Raw genomic sequence first — 21,330 nt, forward strand, 5'->3', positions numbered from 1 at the left:
CCAAGGCTCAAGTTCGCTGAGGGGTGCTGCCCACGAGCTCTCTGTGGCCGCAGCAACCAGGAAGATCTGCGCCGCTCCATTTCCTTTTTGATATCACAATCTTTTCATTAGGAATTGCAATTTTGGAGAATAGATAGCATTAGAAGTAGGAATATTTCTGCATTAGATGGTTGTAGACCATCACCAAAAATTAATCAGAATATGACTAACAGAAGGCTAAGGTATTTGTATTATGCCTTTGATTTATACACTGTAATTTTTAAAAATCTTTTTAGAGCTCATTACTTCCCAACTCTATCAGGGTTGAAATAAGGCCATTCAGATGGCCTCTTTTCAGTGGCTATCATAGAAATATCAGTTCCAGAATCAATCAATTCTACAAATGTTTTTATTTTGTTTTCTTTTTAAACCCAATAATGGTGTATCATTTTCCTTTAATACAGTGCTCAAAAGTTATAGTTTTATTTGTACTACTAAATCCCCCTGCATGGAACACTGTCTATTCCAATTCATAGGTACTGTGATCATGACTGCTAGTTCTCCTGTGTAACTTTCTATATGAGCTGTGATTCCTTTCATGGGTAAGCTACTGTGACACAAATGGTCCAACAGTTCTTCGCAGATTGAGTCCACAAAAACCTGTGTGTCACTTAAAATGACATTGAAGAGGGGAATAGCAGTACTTTAGGATGTGGAATATCAATAGCAATTCCTTGAGTAGTAACTTGTAGCCAAAAAAAATAGATTGATTACAATCTGAAGCTGACATAGATGCTATTATTTTTATATTTACACCCTTATAATGCGGGTTCTTAAGGTACCTTCACCGCGTTTCTCTATTGTTGACTTGTACTGCTATTGTTGCCACATAGTCACATTTAGATCAGCATCCCTTTGTCCAATTGTTTAACTTTCTTGCACATAGGGCTTAAGGCAGGAGCTCATTGATTCTGAGCATTCAATTGTTCTAGGTAAATTTACAATGAGTCTTTAAGTGGCCATTTTACCAACATCAGCTTTTGTACAGCAAGGATTCCTAGAGCAGCTAAATTGGCTCTATGTTTATAGGTCGCTACATTTGTCCTTTAACTTCAGAAAGTCCATAACATTTTCTATCTCTCTTTGAGACTTGATTAATCTTTGTCAATCTTCATTGTCATTATCAGAAGTAACTGTTTTAATAAGAACACTTAAATTTGTTCCCTCTTTAATTATTTTTCAGTAGCATCTTTGAGTCTCCCTATGAAATCAGCATAAGGCTATAAGGGACTTTGTATATCTTGTATATAGCTATATGTGAAGTCAAATTCCTTATCAGTTTTCATGCAGGCAGAAATAGCTTCATTCCTAACATTTAAGGGGGCTGAAGAAAATATATTATGCAACTGAAAATACCTGTCGATACCTATATACCAATCTCTGCCAACATGTTCATTGTGACATTTCTAGAATTACCCCTCAGCTGGTGAACACTTTCATGGGTTTTATCCAAAGGCCACATTTGGCACTGAGGAGATTTGAACTGACTAAAAAAAACCACTTTAGGAATTACATTAAAATCATATGACAAACATACAGACTCACTCCTATCTGCTCCTGGGAAGATAGCATATACACAAACCAAAACAACCTTCTGGTTTAAATAAACTGAGGCCACAAGACTTAATCTGTTTTCAGAAATCTATTGACATGACTCCCTTCCTGGACAGTGTTCCAACACTATACTATGCACCTTCACTCCTAGGATTGGCCAGATGATTCCATACTCCTATTGGCAAACACAATGACATAACCTCTAACAACTCCAGAGCAGAGAGAATTTTGAATGGGGAGCATCTGCCATAAGTAAATAATAAAAAATGAAATTCATTAAAAATAACGTAGAACAAGTGAATAAAAGTAAATCCTAAAGTATTTAAAAATGTAATGATAATAAAACTAGAATTTTAAAGCTATCAAAATAATTTATATAAAATATAAATTATAAATACTGTGCCATACTTCTCTGTAGTTGAATTATGTCACCATTGTAATGAATTAAATACTTTGATGTATGAGTGATTATTTTATTTTTCTAAATATCTCTGCTTGGAAAGTGATGGTTATGTTCATCCTGTCTTTTTTGGATACTTTTTATTTACATTTCAAATTTTATTCCCTTTCCCGATTTCCTGTCTAAATGTAAAAATAAACACAGAAACTGTTGACACACTATTGCTCAATCTTTTAAGTATTCCCGTTGCTCACTTCTGAGTAACTCATCTACCCTATGAAACTTATGCAGCTAAATTTCCCCTTTAAAATGCTACATTTTTAATTATTTCTCCTTTGGAAATTATAATGATAACATTTCTCCCTTAACATTACTTCCTCTACACACTCTCATATCCATTCCCTTGCTCTCTTTTAAACCCATGACATCACTTTTCATTAATTGTTGGTAGATATATATATATATATATGAATGTATATGTGTATGTGTATATGTGTATACATATATATTCCTAAATATAACCTAAGTCTTTATAATGTCAAATTTATTTCCATCAACACAGATTATCTAACATTTAACAGGTTCTTTGGAGATTTGACGGCAAAAAACCACCCACCTTAGGACCCAATACCAGACTCTACAAGTGGCTTCCCCAAAATGATCTTCTTGGTAAGACTCTGGAAAACTAATGCTGACTCATGACTGACTCCCTCTGAGCCCTATACCTATCCTTGTTGAATTCAAAAGCTTCATATTACAGTTAGTGATTTGATTATTTGAGAAAACAAGTTCTGAAATGCTTTTCATCTTTTTTCCTTTACTTTAAATTTATTATATCTTTCTCTTTTTTTCCATCTTTATTAAATTGGGTATTTCTTATTTACATTACAAATGTTATTCCCTTTTTCAGTCCTTTCTCTGATTCATTTAACGGGGGTTCAGTGGTTTGCTGCTGGCATTCGCCTATGTATTTACCGTATTCTGACTGTGTGAATACGGCAAATACATAGACATTTCATCTTTTTAAACACTCATTTTTTTTCCTGGTTTCCATGGCAACATCCCCCTAACTCCTCCACCTCCGTTTCTATATGGGTGTTCCCCTCCCAATCCCCCCCATTACTGTCCTCCTCACAAGAATCCCGTTCACTGGGGTCCAGCCTTGGCAAGACCAAGGGCTTCCCCTTCCACTGGTGCCCTTACTAGGATATTTATTGCTACCTATGGAGTTGGAACCCAGGGTCAGTCTTTGGGTAGTGGCTTAGTCCCTAGAAGCTCTGGTTGGTAGGCATTGTTGTTCATATGGGGTCTCAACCCCTTCAGCTTTTTCAGTCCTTTCTCTGATTCCTTTAACGGAGGTTCAGTGGTTTGCTGCTGGCATTCGCCTATGTATTTACCGTATTCTGGCTGTGTGAATATGGCAAATACATATACATTTCATTTTTTTAAACTCTCATTTTTTTTCTTATCTACTATGGACTTCCTGTGCTTCACTAGAAATATGTATTTCATAGTTCAAGTGTCAAGTCACATGTGAATTTGCAAATATAGTACTCTGTAAATTTAGCTCTGTCTTGCTCGAAGACAGAAAGTCATTTCTGTGAAGTTATGAGTATAACAATCTTCATGAGGCAAATATCCTTTCAGTTCCTCATAGGATACATTTCTCTTTTCATTTCTAAGACTGCTCATTAATATTAGTGTGAATTCATCTTCTTCTAGGTCATCCAAAAACCAAAGCCTTTGTAACGCATGGTGGAGCCAATGGCATCTATGAGGCGATCCATCATGGAATCCCTATGATTGGCATTCCCTTATTTGGAGAGCAATATGATAACATTGCCCACATGGTGGCCAAAGGAGCAGCTGTGGAAGTAAATTTCAGGACAATGTCAAAGTCAGATTTGCTCAATGCACTGGAGGAAGTCATAGACAATCCTTTGTGAGTATAGCCTTTGAAAGTGTGATTTGTTTGTTTGTTTGTTTGTTCATTTATTTATTTACTTGGTTAGTTGTTTATTTATTGACCTTCTTCCTGAGGGACAAATGAGCAACGATTATCCTGAATGTAAAAATAATGGGAGAAGCAGAGACAAATTAGGGCATGATTCTGTTTATCCGTTAATCTCTCCTTTAGTTATTTTTTAAATTCCATGTTATCCTTTATATTTCTTTGCTATGTAAATAGCTCCATTTAAATATCAAAGCCTTCTGCTTAATCCTACACACTGCTGAACAAAGGGGCATGTGCCATCAAATCTGGCCGAGTTTTCTTTTCAATTCTTTTAGTAAAAAAAATCGATCAGAGTTTTAAAGATTATACAAAATGTAAATAGACAATGAGTGAAAACAAATGAAACACTAAGTGTGGCTTTACATCGGTTACACAGAGAAGCCATAGGAATACGTAATAATGGAGAAAGCTGAATGTTATAAAAGAGATATGCAACTTTTATGGCACATATAACTTTTATCATCAAAATACAACAGATATGAACATAAACATTAAGTGTATGGTTGGGTGTGCAACTATGTAACCCAATATTTTAGGATAAAAGCGAAAGCCTATTAGAGTAAAGCAAATGAGTATATCCACAATCATTTTTTTTTGTTTTTTTTTTGTTTGTTTGTTTTGTTTTGTTTTTGGTTTCTTTTGTTTTGTTTTTTACACTTTTTTTATAACTTCATTAAATTGGGTATTTTTTATTTACATTTCAAATGTTTTTCCCTTTCCTGGCTTCCTAGCCAACATCCCCTAACCTAACCCTTCAGCCACCCCTTCTATGTGGGTGTTCCCCTCCTCATCCTCCCTCACATTACCGTCCTCCCCCAAATATTCCCCTTCACTGGAGGCCCAGTCATGGCAGGGCCAAGGGCTTCCCCTTCCACTAGTGCCCTTACTAGGCTACTCATTGCTACCTATGAATTTGGAGCCTAGGGTCAATCCATGTATGTTATATAGTGGCTTAGTCCCTAGAAGCTCTGGTTGGTTGACATTGTTGTTCATATGGGGTCTCGAGCCCCTTCAGCTCTTTCAGTCCTCTCTCTGATTCCTTCAACGAGGGTCCCATTCTCAGTTCAGTGGTTTGCTGCTGGCATTTGCCTATATATTTGCTATATTCCGGCTACGTCTCTCAGGAGAGATATACATCCGGTTCCTGTCAGCCTGCACCTCTTTGCTTCATCCATCTTATCTAGTTTGGTGGCTGTATATGTATGGGCCACATGTGGGGCAGGCTCTGAATGGCTGTTCCTTCAGTCAGTGTTCTAAAACTGCCTCCCTATACACTCCTAATGGTATTTTTGTTCCCCTTTTAAAGAAGGAGTGAAGCATTTGCATTTTGGTCATCCGTCTTGAGTTTCATGTGTTCTGTGCATCTAGGATAATTTGAGCATTTTGGGATAATATCCACTTATTGAGTGCATGCCATGCGTGTTTTTCTGTGATTGGGTTACCTCACTCAGGATGATATTTTCCAGTTCCATTCATTTGCCTATGAATTTCATAAAGTCATTGTTTTTGATAGCTGAGTAATATTCCATTGTGTAGATGTACCATATTTTCTGTATCCATACCTCTGTTGAAGGGAATCTGGGTTCTTTCCAGCTTCTGACTATTATAAATAAGGCTGTTATGAACATAGTGGAGCACGTGTCTTTGTTGTATGTTGGAGCATCTTTTGGGTATGTGCCCAAGAGAAGTAGGTAAAGCTGGGTCCTCAAGTAGTGCAATGTCCAATTTTCTGCACAACCTCCAGACTGATTTCCAGAATGGTTGTACCAGTCTGCAATCCCACAAAAAAATGGAGTAGTGTTCCTCTTTCTCCACAATCTCGAGAGTATCTGCTGTCACCGAAGTTTTTGACCTTAGCTATTCTGACTATTGTTAGGTGGAAACTCAGTGTGGTTTTGATTTGCATTTCCCTTATGACTAAAGATGTTGAACATTTCTTTAGGTGCTTCTCAGTCATTGGAAATTCCTCAGCTGCGAATACTTTGTTTAGCTCTGAACCCCATTTTTTAAATAGGGTTGTCTTCCTGCAGTCTAACTTTGTGAATTCTTTGTATATATTGGATATAAGCCCTCTATCTGTTGTAGGATTGGTATAGATCTTTTCCCAATCTGTTGGTTGTTGTTTTGTCCTAATGACAGTGTCCTTTGCCTTACAGAAGCTTTGCAATTTTATGAGATCCCATTTGTCGATTCTTGATCTTAGCGCATAAGCCATTGGTGTTTTGTTCAGGAAATTTTCTCCAGTGCTCATGTGTTCGAGATTCTTCCCCACTTTTTTTTCTATAAGTTTGAGAATATCTGGCTTGATGTGGAGGTCCTTGATATACTTGGACTTAAGCTTTGTACAGGGTGATAAGAATAGATCACTCTGCATTCGTATACCTGCTGGCCTCCAGTTGAACCAGCACCATTTGCTGAAAATCCTATCTTTTTTGCATTTGAAGATTTTGGTTCCTTTGTCAAAAATCAAGTAACCATAGGTGTGTGGGTTCATTTCTGGGTCTTTATTTCTATTCCACTGGTCTATCTGTCTGTCTCGGTACCAATACCACACAGCTTTTATCACTATTGCTCTGTAATACTGCTTGAGTTCAGGGATAGTGATTCACCTGAAAGTCCTATTATCATAAAGGATAGTTTTAGCTATCCTGGGTTTTTTGTTATTCCAGATAAATTTGCAAATTGTTCTGTCTAACTCTATGAAGAATTAGATTGGAATTTTGATGGAGATTGCATTGAATCAGTAGATCGCTTTTGGTAAAATGACCATTTTTACTCTATTAATCTGCCAAAACATGAGCATGGGAGATCTTTCCATCTTCTGAGATCTTATTCAATTTCTTTCTTCAGAGACTTGCAGTTCTTATCATACAGATATTTTACTTGGTTGGTTAAAGTCACATCGAGGTATTATTTGGGACTATTATGAAGGGTGTCATTTCCCTAATTTCTTTCTCGGCTTGTTTCTCTTTTGTGTAGAGGAAGGCTACTGATTTATTTGAGATAATTTTATACCCCATCACTTTGCTGAAGGTGTTTGTCAGGTTTAATAGTTCTTTGGTGGAAAATTTGGGGTGACTTAAATGTACAGTCATATATCTGCAAATAGTGATATTTGTACTTCTTCATTTCCAATCTGTATCCCTTTGATCTACTTTTGCTGTCTGATTGCTCTGGCTAGGACTTCGAGAACTATATTGAATAAGTAGGGAGAGAGTGGGTAGCATTGTCCAGTCCCTGATTTTAGTGGGATTGCTTCAGGTTTCGCTCCATTTAGTTTAATGTTAACAACTGGTTTGCTGTATATGGCATTAACTATGTTTAGGTATTGGCTTTTAATTCCTGTTCTTTCCAGAACTTTTATCATGAAGGGGTGTTGAATTTTGTCAAATACTCTCTCACATCTAATGAAATGATCATGTGGTTTTGTTCTTTCAGTTTGTTTATATAATGGATCACGTTGATGGTTTTCCGTATATTAAACCATCCCTGCATGCCTGGGATGAAGCCTACTTGATCATGGTGGATGATTGTTTTGATGTGTTCTTGGATTCTGTTTGCAAGAATTTTATTGGGTTTTTTCAATACAAAAGAATTCTTGCGTCGATATTCATAAGGGAAATTGGTCTGAAGTTCTCTTTCTTTGTTGGGTCTTTGTATGGTTTAGGAAGGAGAGTAATTGTGGTTTCATAGAAGGAATTCGGTAGCGCTCCATCTATTTCAAATTTGTGGAATAGTTTGGATAGTATTGGTATGAAGTCTTCTATGAAGGTCTGGTAGAATTCTGCACTGAACCCATCTGGACCTGGGCTCTTTTTAGTTCGGAGACCTTTAATGAGTGCTTCTATTTCGCTAGGAGTTATGGGGTTGTTTAAATGGTTTATCTTTTCCATATTTAACTTTGGTACCTGGTATCTGTCTAGGAAATTGTCCATTTCCTGCAGATTTTCACGTTTTGTTGAATATAGATTTTTGTAGTAGGATCTGATGATTTTTTGAATTTCCTCTGATTCTGTAGTTATGTCTCCTTTTTCATTTCTGATTTTGTTAATTTGGACACACTCTCTGTGTGCTCTAGTTAGTCTGGCTGAGGGTTTATCTGTCTTGTTGATTTTCTCAAAGAACCAGTTTTGGTCCTGTCGATTCTTTGTATAGTACTTTTTTGTTTCTACTTGGTTAATTTCAGCTCTGAGTTTGATTATTTCATGCCTTCTACTCCTCCTGGGTGTATTTGCTTCTTTTAGTTCAAGAGCTTTTAGGTGTGCTGTCAAGCTGCTGAAATATGCTCTCTCCTATTTCTTTCTGCAGGCAGTGAGGGCTATGAGTTTTCCTCTTAGCACAGCTTTCACTGTTTCCCATAAGTTTGGGTATGTTGTACCTTCATTTTCATCAAATTCTAAGAAGTCTTTAAATTCTTTCTTTATTTCTTCCTTGACCAGGTTATCATTGAGTAGAGCATTGTTCAACTTCCATGTATACGTGGGCGTTCTTTCCTTATCGTTTTTGAAAACCAGCTTTAGCTCGTGGTGGTCTGATAGGATGCATGAGATTATTTCCATCATTCTGTATCTGTTGAGGCCTCTTTTGTTCCCAATTATATAGTCAGTTTTGGAGAAAGTACCATGAGGTCGTGAGAAGAAGGTATATCCTTTTGTTTTAGGATAGAATGTTCTATAAATATCTGTTAAGTCCATTTGGTTCATAACTTCTGTCAATCTGTCTGTGTCTCTGTTTAATTTCTGTTTCCATAATCTGTCCATTGATGAGAATGGGATGTTGAAATCTCCTACTATTATTGTGTGAGGTGCAATGTGTGTTTTGAGCTTTAGTAAGGTTTCTTTTATGTATGTAGGTGCTCTTGTATTTGGAGCATAGATATTTAGGATTGAGAGTTCATCTTGGTGAATTTTTCCTTTGATGAAGATGAAGTGTCCTTCTTTATCTTTTTTGATGGCTTTTGGTTGAAAATAGATTTTATTTGATATTTGATATTTTTTATTTGATATTTGAATGGCTACTCCAGCTTGCTTCTTCAGACCATTTGCTTGGAAAGTTGTTTCCCAGCCTTTTACTCTGAGTTAGTGTCTGATTTGTCTCCGATGTGTGTTTTCTGTAGGCAGCAAAATGTTGGGTCTGCATTATGTATCTAGTTTCTTAATCTGTGTCTTTTTATTGCGTAATTGAGTCCATTGATGTTGAGTGATATTAAGGAATAGTGATTGTTGCTTCCTGTTATCTTTGTATTTGGAGGTGAGATTATGTTTGTGTGCTTCTCTTCTCTTTGTTTTGTTGCTAAATGATTAGTTTCTTGCTTGTTCTAGGCTGTAGCTTGCTTCCTTGTGTTGGCTTTACCATTTATTATCCTTTGTAGGGTTGGATTTGTAGAACGATATTGTATAAATTTGGTTTTGTCATGGAATATCTTGGTTTCTCCATCTATGTTAATTGAGAATTTTGCTGGATACAATAACCTGGGCTGGCATTTGTGTTCTCTTAGGGTCTGTATGACATCTGTCCAGGAATTTCTGGCTTTCATAGTCTCTAGGGAGAAGTCTGGTGTAATTCTGATAGGTCTGCCTTTTTATGTTACTTGACCATTTTCTCTTACTGCTTTTAATATTCTTTCCTTGTTTCGTGCGTTTGATGTTTTGACTATTATGTGACAGGAGGAGTTTCTTTTCTGGTCCAATCTATTTGGAGTTCTGTAGGCTTCTTGTATGTTTATGGGTATCTCTTTCTTTAGATTAGGGAAATTTTCTTCTATGATTTTGTTGAAGATATTTACTGGTCCTTTGAGTTGGTAGTCTTCTGACTCTTCTATACCTATTATCCTTAGGTTTGATCTTTTCATTGTGTCCTGGATTTCCTGTATGTTTTGGGCCAGTACTTTTTTCCATTTTCCATTATCTTTGATAGTTGTGTCGATGATGTCTATGGAATCTTCTGCTCCTAAGATTCTCTCTTCTATCTCTTGTATTCTGTTGGTGTTGCTTGTATCTACAACATCTTGTCTCTTCCTTTGGTTTTCTATAAGCAGGGCTGTCTATCTTTGTGCTTTCTTCATTGTTACTATTTCAATTTTCAATTCCTTTACCTGTTTGATTGTGTTTTCCTGTAACTCTTTCAGGGATTTTTCTGTTTCTTCTCTAAGGCCTTCTACTTGTTTACTTATGTTTTCCTGCATTTCTCTCAAGGAGTTCTTTATGTCTTTCTTAAAGTCCTCCACCATCATGATCAAATGTGATTTTAAATTTAGATCTTGCTTTTCTGGTGTGTTTGAATATTCAATGTTTCCTTTAGTGGGAGAACTGGGCTCTGATGATGCCATGTAGTCTTGGTTTCTGTTGCTTTGGTGACTGCACTTGCCTCTCGATATCTAGTTGTCTCTGAAGTTACTTGTTTTACTATTTCTGACAGTGGCTTGACCTTCCTACAGGCCTGTGTGTCAGGAGTGCTGTAGACCTGTTTTCCTGTTTTCTTTCAGCCAGTTATGGGAACAGAGTGTTTTTCTCTCAGACCTGATGTTCCTGTCCACTGTCTTTCAGCTGTCCCTCTGGGTGGGAACCAGAAGGGCCTGCCCCTCCTTCTACTGTGTTTCTGTGCACAGGGGTTCCAGATGGTGCTAGGTGTTTTCCTCTAGAGTCAGAAATGTGAACAGAGAGTAGTCTCCTCTGGTTTCCCAGGCATATCTACCCCTCTAAAAGTCTAGATCTTTCTCCCAGGGGATTTGGGTGCAGGGAGCTGTTTGTCCAGGTCCTTTCAGATCTGGGAGCGCTCTGGTCCACAGGGCTCCTGCAGCTTTACTGCAGCAATCTTCCTGTGCCCAGAAACCTTATACAATTTCTTCTTGGGCCAAGGATGTGGACAAGGGTGGGCAGAAGTGGCAATCTTTCCTGCCCTGCAGTCTCAGGATTGCTGCAGTTCTGGGCACTCTGCTCTCTCTCCCATGGGGTTTGGGAGCAGGGAGCTGTGGGCCAGGATCAGCAAGGTACAGGCGCCAGTTAGAAACTGGAAGTCCATGATCATTTTTATACGTGATTGGAATAGTCAATAGCATCATTCTTTGGGCTTTATCAACATCTTTCTTGTTATTTTCTCCATTTCCCTCCTCTCATTCCCCTCTCTCTTCCCCTCTTCCCATTTCCCTAATCAGATCCCTTGAATTCTGCCATCTCCCTTTGCCATCTTCACACCTTCTTCTGTATTTACCTCCCTCCCCATCACTAAGAAGCCTCTTCTCATTCCATTCCTCCACCAGATACATTTAATCTTAAATGTAAATAACTATAAAATATGTATACTAAGAAATGAGGATGATTTAATGGGAAGAAATATGTAATTTTCCTATTGTACTTTATAAACAGTAGGAGGGTAAGTTATCACCATTGTAATTATTACTTGTTGTACAACATAAACTGATATTTAGGGCATAACCCATGTCTCTGATTCACATTTCTCTTTGTTCTCATCAATAATCTTTCCAACAATAGAATCAAATGCACCTCCATCTTCAGTGTGAAATGTTGACTATTCTAACTTCTTTTTCTTTTAATTGGCATTTTATTTTTCTTTTTTAATTATTTTATTCACATTCCTAATGTTGTCTCACCACCTAGTCTCCACATAGTTTGTAAACCCATTTGCCTTCCCCTTTGCCTCTGAGAGGATGCTCCATTACCCACTCACCAGCCCACCCCCTCCATGCACCCTTACCCTGGCATGCTCCTTCCCTGAAGTATCAGGTCTCTACAGGATTAGGCTCATCTGTTCCCACTAAAGCCAGATGAGGCAGTCCTCTACTACACATGTGCCAGCAGTTACAAACCAGCCAATGTATGCTCTTTTGTTGGAGGCTTAGTCTCTGTAAGTTCCGAGGGGTCCAAGTTAGTTGATACTGCTGTTGCCATCTCTTTAAGCTCCTTCAATCTTTCATCTAACTTTTCTTTAGGGGTCCCCATTTTCAGTCAGCAGCTGATAGAGCATCTTGGAGCACAGCCACAGAGGCTCCTGTCTGCAAGCACAACATAGCTTCTTTAATAGTGTTAGGGTTTGGTTTCTGTCATGGAATGGATACCAAGTTGGGCTAGTAACTGGATGGTCATTCCTTCAGTCTCTGCTCCAATTTTGTCCCTGTAACTTTTTAGACAGGAACAATTCTGGGTCAAAAATGTGGAAGGTTGATTGGTAACTCCATTTGTCCATTAAGGGTCCTGTCTACCTGCTGGAGGTGGAATCTTCAGGTTCTGCCTCATCAATGTTCAGCATTTTGGCTAAGTCATTCTCACTGAATACTTGGTGCTTTTCAAATCCTAGGTCTCAGGGACTTTCTAGAGGTTCGCTCCAACCCCCATTCCCCACAGCTGTATATTTCCATTCATTTACTTGGCCCTTTGGGCTTCTTTTCTGTCTTGCTTCATAGCCCTCCCCTCTTCAATACAGTTCCCTCCCTCCCTTTGCCTCCTGTGATTATTTCCTTCCCTCTACTAAGTAGCACCTTAGATGCTATGAGATGGTTTAGATGGTTTATCTGATCTTGTTTTAACTCTGGTACCTGGTATCTGTCTAGAAAAATCATCTATTTAATATAGGCTTTCCAATTTTGTAAAAGGATCTAAAGTTTTTTTTTAAATCTCTTCAAGTTCTATTGATATGTCTCCCTTTTCATTTCTGATTTTGTAAATTTGGATTCTGACTCTGTGTCCCTTAGTTTGGCTAAAGATTTATCGATCTTGTTTATTTTCTCAAAGAACCAGCTCTTGGTTTTGTTGATTCTTTGTATTATTCTCTGTGTTTCTAATTGATTGATTTCAGCTCCAAATTTGGCTATGTCCTTCCCTCTAGTCCTCTTGTTTGTTTCTTTTTGTTCTAGAAATTTCAGGTGTTCTGTTTAATTACTAGGATAAGATTTGTCTAATTTCTTTATAAAGGCACTTACTGCTGTGAATTTTCATTTTAGCAATGTTTGCATTATGTTCCATAAATTTGGGTAAGATGTGTCTTCATTTACATTGAATTTCATAAAATTTTTTATTTCTTTCTCTATTTTTTCTCTGACCAAGTTGTCACTGAGCAGAGAGTTGTTTGGATACCATGAGTATTTGGACTTTCTGTTGATTTTGTTGTTATTGACGTTCAGCCTAAGTCCATGGTGATCTGTTTGAATGCATGGGATTATTTCAATCTTCTTGTAACTACTGAGGTTTGTTTTGTGTCTGATTCCATGATCAATTTTGGAGTAGGTTCTATGAGGTACTGAGAAAAAGGCATATTCTTTTGCTTTGGGATGAATGCTTTGTAAGTATCTGTTAAATCCATTTAGTTCATAACTTATGTTAGTTGCACTGTGTCTCTTTCTAGTTTGTGTTTCAATGACTGGATCTGTTGGTAAGAGTTGGGTGTTGAGATTTCCTACTATTTTTGTTCAATGTGTGTTTTGAACTTTGGTAAAGTTTCTTATGTGAATGTGGATGTCTTTGCATTTGGGGCATAGATGTTCAGAGCAGAGACTTTATCTTGGTGGAATTTTCCTTTGATGAGTATGAAGTGTGCCTCCCCATCTCCTTTGATTACTTTCATTCTAATATACTATTTCACTGTATATTAGAATGGCTACTCCAGATTGTTACTTGGGACCATTTGCTTGGAAATTTTGTTCCCAGCATTTTATTCTGAGGAAATGCCTATCTTGGTGGTGAGGTTTGTTTCTTGTATGGATCAAAATTACGGATCTTGTCTGTATATTTGTTAGCCTGTATTTTTGTGTTGGGAAATTGAGTCCATTGGTTTAGAGATATATTAAAGATGAGTAACTGTTAGTTCTTGATATTTTTTGTTGGATGTGCTATTTGTGCACTAATTTCTTCTCTTGTATTTGTTGTGAGATAATTAATATCTTAATGTTTTCTTGGATATATTTACCTTCCTCGTACTGGAGTTTTACTTCTAGTATCTTGTGTGGAGTTGTATTAGTAAAAAGATATTGTTTGAATTTGGTTTTGCCATGAATATCTGGGTTTCTACATCAATGGTGATTGAGGATTTTGCCAGGTATCATTTTCTGGGCTGACATCTGTGGTTTCTAGTGGTCTGCATGATATCTTTCCAGGATCTTGTTGCTTTTAGCATCTCCCTTGAGCAGTCTGATATAATTCTGATAGGTCTGCCTTAATATGTTGTTTGGCTTTTTACCTATGTTACAGCTTTTAATATTTTTTCTTTGTTCTGTACATATAATGTTTTGACTGTTATGTGGCAGGAGGAATTCCTTTTCTGGTTCAATCTATTTGGTATTCTGTAGGCTTCTTGCATGTGGATGGCCATCCTTTTCTTTACTTTAGGAAAGTTTTCTTCTATGATTTTGTTGATAATGTTTCTGGCCATTTGAACTGGTAATCTTCATCCTCTTCTATTCTTAGGTTTATTATTCTTAGGTTTCATCTTTTCATTGTGTCCCAAATTTCCTGGATGTTTTGGATAGGAACTTTTTCATTTTGTATTTTCTTTAACTGATGGGTCAATATCTTCTATAGTATCTTCTGTGCCTGAGATTCTCTCCTCTATCAGTTGTATTCTGTTGGTCATTCTTACATCTGTAGCTCCTAATCTCTTTCCTAGGTTTTCTATCTCCAGGGTTGCCTCTATCTGTTATTTTTTTATTTTTTTCTATTTTCTTTTTAAGATCCAGAAGCATTTTGTTAAAATTCTTTACTTGTTTGATTTTATTTTCCTGTATTTCTTTAAGGGATTTTTTTTATTTCCTTTTTAAGGGCTTCTACCTTTTTATGTTTTTCTGTATTTCTCTAAGGGAATTCTTTTGATCCTCCTTAAAGGACTCTAACATCTTCATGAGATGGGATTTTCTGTCAGAATTTTGCTCTTCAGGTGTCATAGGGTATCCAGGGTTTGCACTTGTAGGAGAACTGGGCCCTGATGATGACAAACTACATTGGCTTATGTAGCTTATATTCTTGTCCTTGCATTTTACCATCTGTTTATCTTTGATGTTAATAGACCTCAGTGTTTTGATTGGAGAAGGCATCCTTGGAAGCATGTAGAGCTCTGTGATCTGGGTCAGAGCAGGTGTTCTGGGAGTCAGGCAGTGCTGTTGCTTGTTAGGACAGGCCTCCTATGTTCTTGGTTAGAGCAGGCCTCCTATCTCCCTGTGTTCCTGGTTAGCTCAGAAGTCCTGGGAGACAGGCAGGCTTTGGAGTCTGAGTGGTGGCATATTCATCTTTCTTCCTGTTTAGGATAGACCTGTTTTGAATCCTTCAATCCTTTCTCTAACACCTCCAATGTGGACCCCATTCTCAGTTCAGTGGTGAGCTGAGAGCATTAGCCTCTGTATTTGTCATTCTCTGGCAAAGCATCCAAAGAGTACACATGGACAGACCCATGGCTCCAGCAGCATATGTAGCAGAGGATGGCCCTGTTTGGCACCAACAGGAAGAGAAGCCCTTGGACCTGCCAAGGCTGGAACCCCCCCCCCAATGTAGAGGAATATCAGGGTGGGGAGGCAGGAAGGGGGTGGGTGGTTGGGTGGGGAAACACCCTCATAAAAGAAGGGGGTAAGGATTGGATAGGGGGGTTATGGACAGGAAACTGGGAAAGGGGATAACATTTGAAATGTAAATTTTAAAAATCCCCCCCAAAAACCAGACCTCCTGAGAGATAGGTAGGTTGTGGGTTCCCATGGGGATGCAGGCAGGCTAATGTGCGATGGGTTCAGGTGGAGACATAGACCAGAAAGGGGGTAGGACTCTGGCAGAGCATGGTAGATCACACATCTGCAGGATTCTGTGAGTGGGGGATCCTTCTGGCATGGGTATTGGCATGGGGATCTCACCTGTATCCCAGGTTAGGGCAGACCTCCTGTGAGACAGGCAGGGTGTAGGGTCCTGAGAGTGGGGGACAAGGATTCAGGTAGAGGTGCAGAACCACTTTTACTTCTAAAATGACAATGCTAACCAAAAAATGAAGATTATCAATGATAATCACAAGAGTAAGCTGTACATGATGGGTAAGCCATGCACAGTGAAAGATGATTTTTCCATACAGGTATATGAATAAATAAAAATAGCCCATTGTAACAAACAATCTGAGGTAAATTCATGCCTATCTGCTACACCTGAAAGGAGCACAAAAGCATAATCCATGAACACTTCTATGTTTTTAAAGAAACTGAGGGTACAAGACTCTTGTTTTCATGGAGTTTTCTCACAAATGCTCGGAAATCTCATCACAAGATTCTATTCTTGGACCATAATCTGACACTAGATAACTGAAGTTTCATATACTCAAATAAAAGTGTCTCATCTTGATAATTTCTGAATTTATGATTTGACTGTCTATAAACTGTAATTTAAAATATTTGACCTTTTCCAACTTTTGGCTTTATATAGTTCCATCCTGTTTTCTCAAGAAGTTTAGATATTCTTACTAACATCTTTTTAGGCATGAATATAAAACATAATTCATTTTTGTTCTAAGTTTGTATGATCATCTTTACTACCTACACAAAAATTTATAACTGTGTTCTTGATTCATTCTGTGATTTTTATAATAGCCATTTTATCTCATACAGTTATAAAAAGAATGCTATGTGGTTGTCAACCATTCACCATGACCAGCCTACGAAGCCACTGGACAGAGCTGTCTTCTGGATTGAGTTTGTCATGCGCCACAAAGGGGCCAAGCACCTGAGATCACTTGGACATAACCTTCCCTGGTACCAGTACCACTCTCTGGATGTGATTGGATTCCTACTTTCCTGTGTGGCAGTCACTGTAGTCCTTGCTCTAAAGTGCTTTTTATTTGTTTATCGATTCTTTGTAAAGAAGGAAAAGAAAACAAAGAATGAGTAGAGCTCAATGATAATGCATCACATGAATGAAATTTCTTCATCATTTTAAGTTATGAACCACCTTCTAAAAACTCATTAATAACTTTACAGAAGCATAGCTTCTTTGTAATTTTGTACCATGTAAAAAGACATATAATTCTGAGGCTTCTGATATGTGACCAAAGAATCCCATCATTTATTTTAATTTTCAAACTATTTAATGTAAAACAATTTGCCTGTGTAGAAAAATATATAAATAAAAATTTAATTGAAAGAGTCTTAGTACCCTTCCAATATTTGAATATTTTCCCTTTGTCTCTTGTTTCAAGACTAATTCTATAGCTGACATGCATCCCCAAGGTAAAAAAGAAAAAAAAATGCTTATCCAAGCTCTCTAAGTACACACACACACACACACACACAGAGAGAGAGAGAGAGAGAGAGAGAGAGAGAGAGAGAGAGAAACAGACAGACAGACAGACACATACACACAAATATATAAATATATATTAGGAAAATTCTAATAGTGAAAACTTACTGGAGTGAAGCAAATAAATACGTCCATCATCATTATTCTTTTATTTTGAAAACATTCCAATTTGGATATTCTTTCCTGGAAATGACTATTTCTCTCCTACTCTCAGTGTTCCTTAGGTGTCTATGATAATTTTGTGTAGAGTTGGGGCCAGGGTGAGATTGACCTTTTTTTCATGTTGACATGAATATTGATGTCATCCTTATTCACATCTTGTTTAGGCACCCATGTTTTTGATACTTCATGAATGTAACTTTCCTGATGGTTCTCATAAATGCAACTTCACAGAAAATAGCTTGACTCTGTAACCCTTATAATCTTTCTATCCCCTATTCTATGATAGTTCACAGGTAGGAAACAGAAGTCAATTATTTTAGACCTTCCAGCATCACCATACCCTCTCTATATAAATCCACAAATGAAAATCCACAAGAGAAAAAGTGTTAGTGTGTCCATTATGGCTGATACATACATTAATCAAAGCTTAATAAGAATGTCATTTATTGGATGGAACTAGAAAATATCATCCTGAGTGGGGTAACCCAATCACAAAAAAAAAAACCCACACAGTATGCACTCACTGATAAGTGGAGATTAGCCCAAAAGCACGGAATACCCAAGATATAATTCACAGACCACATGAAGTCAAGAAGAAGGAGGACTAAAGTACGGATGATTCAGTCCTTCTTAGAAGGGGTAAAAAAACTATTCATAGGGTGAGATATGGAGGCAAAGTTTGGAGCAGAGAACAAAAGAATGTCTATTCAGAGCATGCCCCACCTGGGGATCCAGCCACCAAACCCAGACAATATTGCTGAAGCCAAGAAGTGCATGCTGACAGGTGCCTGGTAAACCTGAATCCTGAGAGGCTCTGCCAGAGCATGACAAATACAGAGGCAAATGCTTTCAACCAACCACTGAACTGAGAACGGGGTCCACATTTGTGGAGATAAAGGATTGAAGGAGCTGAAGGGGTTAGCAACCCTATAAGAACAATACCAACCAACCAGAGCTCACAGAGAATAAACCACCATTCAAAAGGTACACATGGACAGACCAATGGCTCCAGCTGCATATGTAGCAGAGGATGGCCTTCTTGGGCACCAATGGAAGGAGAAGCCTTTGGTCCTGCCAAGGCTGGACCCCCCAGTGTAGGGGAATATCAGGGCAGAGAGTTGGGAAACGGTGGGGGAAAGAGAAAAACATTTGAAATGTAAATAAAAATATCCCATGAATTTGTAACAAATTTATAGTAACTAATATTAGTGATCACCTTTATAAGGATTTTGTATTCTGATTTCTTTCTATACATATTATTTCTCTGTCCTTGGGGAGTTTTTTGGTTGGGTTTATTTTTGCATCAGTAAGAAAGGATGACTTTGCTATTTCTTTAAATATGAAACTGAAGTCATGAGTCATGATAGAATCTGAGAATGACCAACAAAAGCGGTCAATCAATGTTGTATAAATATTGAATCCAAATCCAGTTTTCTTTCCTGCCTTGATAATTTAGTTCCTGGATAAGACACACACAACCTTTGTACTTATAAGCAGTCATAATCAGCACAAGAACTGAAGTGAAACAAAGACTGCAATTTAGCAAGCATCTCGGCACATTACCAAAATGGACTTGATCCAAGGAAATACTCACTGCAAGCATGAGTAGGCAGAAAAGCAAGAAGTACAGAGACGGAAATCACCACATCAACACTGTAATGCAATTCCCGGTGAAAAATGCATTCACCAAAATCTTTTAATCCTCATCAAAGTTATGAAGAATATAATTTTCTCTTGGCTTTTTAAGATAAGGCATTTTGTCTTGAATGTCTTCTCTCCCTACACTTATAACATTTGCTCTCTTATTTCTACCAGGAGTCCTTCTCCAGTCTTACCCTGCTTGACATTTTTGCTTGAGGATTTGAACCTTGAGTTCCTACACACCTCACCCCTCATTAATCTGATATATGCTTGTCAACAATATGCTAGCTGCTTCCATTTGATTTCTTATAAAGACCTGTTAGGACTCTCTCAAAAATTCTTTTAATTTCCTGTCCTTCCACCCTTGGGCAGCTTTTTTCATTAGGATATTCTGTGAAAAATTGACATACCCTATCATTGTTTATCGGTCCTTTTTTTTTCTTCAGGTTTGTTTCCCAAGTACTAGAGTGAGTTCACTTGAGGGCAATCCTAAGAAAATTTATTCTTATTGCTATCAGATGTTTTATACTTAACCCTTATCCAAGACAAAGCCTGGTTTCTTATCCCTATCTCATCTGTGTTAGAACATGTGATGATAATATCTCACCTGGATTCCAATCTTATCATATGGTGTTCTATTTCATTTATGCCATATGACATCTTTCATCCTGACTATCCTATGCAATATGAAGTCCTATCTTGTGCCAAAGGAAGGTGTCCTCCAGAGTCAGCCCCTTAGGATTGATTCACAGGAAGGTTTCTTGCACTCTACTCAAATCCCTTTCTCAGTCTTGGGCCAGGTGCCTCACGGGAGAATGAAAGCACACACTATGTCTCTCCACTCACTTGGGGTTTGATTACAAATCTCAATCACAGTCACACAACCTCTGTGATGTCCAAACTATCAAATCAGTGTTTTCCATTTTCAATATAAAATTGAATCAGCGTGGTTTTTATAGTTTCAGAACTTCAATACATCATGTTGGGGGAAGGTGTCACAGAGAAGTGCAGCTCTGGTTATGGTGGCCACAAGCAAAGATGGAGAATTTCTGCATTATCTCCTTTTTGACTGGTATTTCATACTCCCAGTCCAATAAATAGTGGACTCCAAATTCAGCTTTAAGTATACCCTTCCTTTTGTTAGTCATTCCTTGAAGTATCCATGAGTATACTTTGATGGTTTTTTGGGCTCTTCTCAACCTGATCAAATTAAGACTCAAGATAAAACATTAAACATTGAATTCTTTCTCTCATCCATTTAACATTAAACACATCTGAAACTATAATGAACTATTCCTAAGCATTATGGAATGTCATTTTAAAAATGGAAAATAAATGCAGTTGTTGTCCAACATCATTCATAGTCTCAAGAGTTTCAGCAGTATTCAAAACTTAAGTTGAAATCTCTTCTGAGACTGGGAGAACAATTTTAGGTTTGAAACTGTATAAAATAAAATAAAAAGATAAATTTAGAATCTTGCAACACCACCCACACATACTCAATTTCATCATATAATGATGGTGTGAGAGTTGTCAGAAAGTATAAACTAGCAAACTTCTAAGATACAATGACAGAATTGCATAAAAGTGGAGTAGTTTATGCTATGATGTGTGTAGTGGGGTTCGAACTTTGGTCCTCTAGAAGAATAGGCAGTGCTCATACTAGTAATTGCTCTTTCCACATAGTACTTGATTGTTTCATGTGTATGGGAGTTTGTATCCATGCCCAATGTTAGCTCCCCTAGACTGGAAAAGAGAGAGTTATGAGGTACTTTGGGTTGCTTGGAGGGTACTTTAGGTCTTTTGGCAAAAAGGCCAGTAATCTTATCTTCCGAGACTTCTGCCCAGCATGGTATTATATTTATTTAAAAGGTATATGTTAACAAGTACAATTTTGCTAGAAAAACTCTCAAAAGCAATGTGGGATGATATCAGACAAATTTTAGTTGATTTAGTGGATGAGTAAGATACATTCTAGAAAATATTATATAACTGATTTGTATCACATAGTATATTCTTGATACACAATTGGGACTATATTTATATGGCTTACATATTGGAGAAAATTGTTTGTATGTTTCTTTAAAAGCTACTCATAGGTAAAGATAGATAGAATGCACCTGTTCTAAATCCAAATATCTACCAAGCCAAGTGTCTTTAGAGGCAGATAAAATCAGCCTATTCTGAGAAATATACCTATATTTTTGTATGAATAAAAAAGATGCAAGAGTATGAAGTAAGTTTTAGTAAAA

General features: G+C 37.5%; 1 protein-coding gene across 1 annotated transcript in view; it reads left to right on the plus strand.

Moving 5' to 3' along the window:
- The window catches only part of LOC116912639 (UDP-glucuronosyltransferase 2B15-like), a 30,262-nt gene extending 13,395 nt beyond the window's left edge, over positions 1 to 16,867 (plus strand). The window contains 3 exon segments of the mRNA XM_032916757.1: positions 2,556 to 2,662; positions 3,716 to 3,935; positions 16,588 to 16,867. Coding sequence (XP_032772648.1) covers positions 2,556 to 2,662; positions 3,716 to 3,935; positions 16,588 to 16,867 — 607 coding nt within the window.
- The last annotated feature ends 4,463 nt before the right edge of the window (positions 16,868 to 21,330 follow it).

The sequence above is a fragment of the Rattus rattus genome, chromosome 11 (genome assembly GCF_011064425.1).
Source record: "Rattus rattus isolate New Zealand chromosome 11, Rrattus_CSIRO_v1, whole genome shotgun sequence".
Lineage (NCBI taxonomy): Eukaryota > Metazoa > Chordata > Mammalia > Rodentia > Muridae > Rattus > Rattus rattus.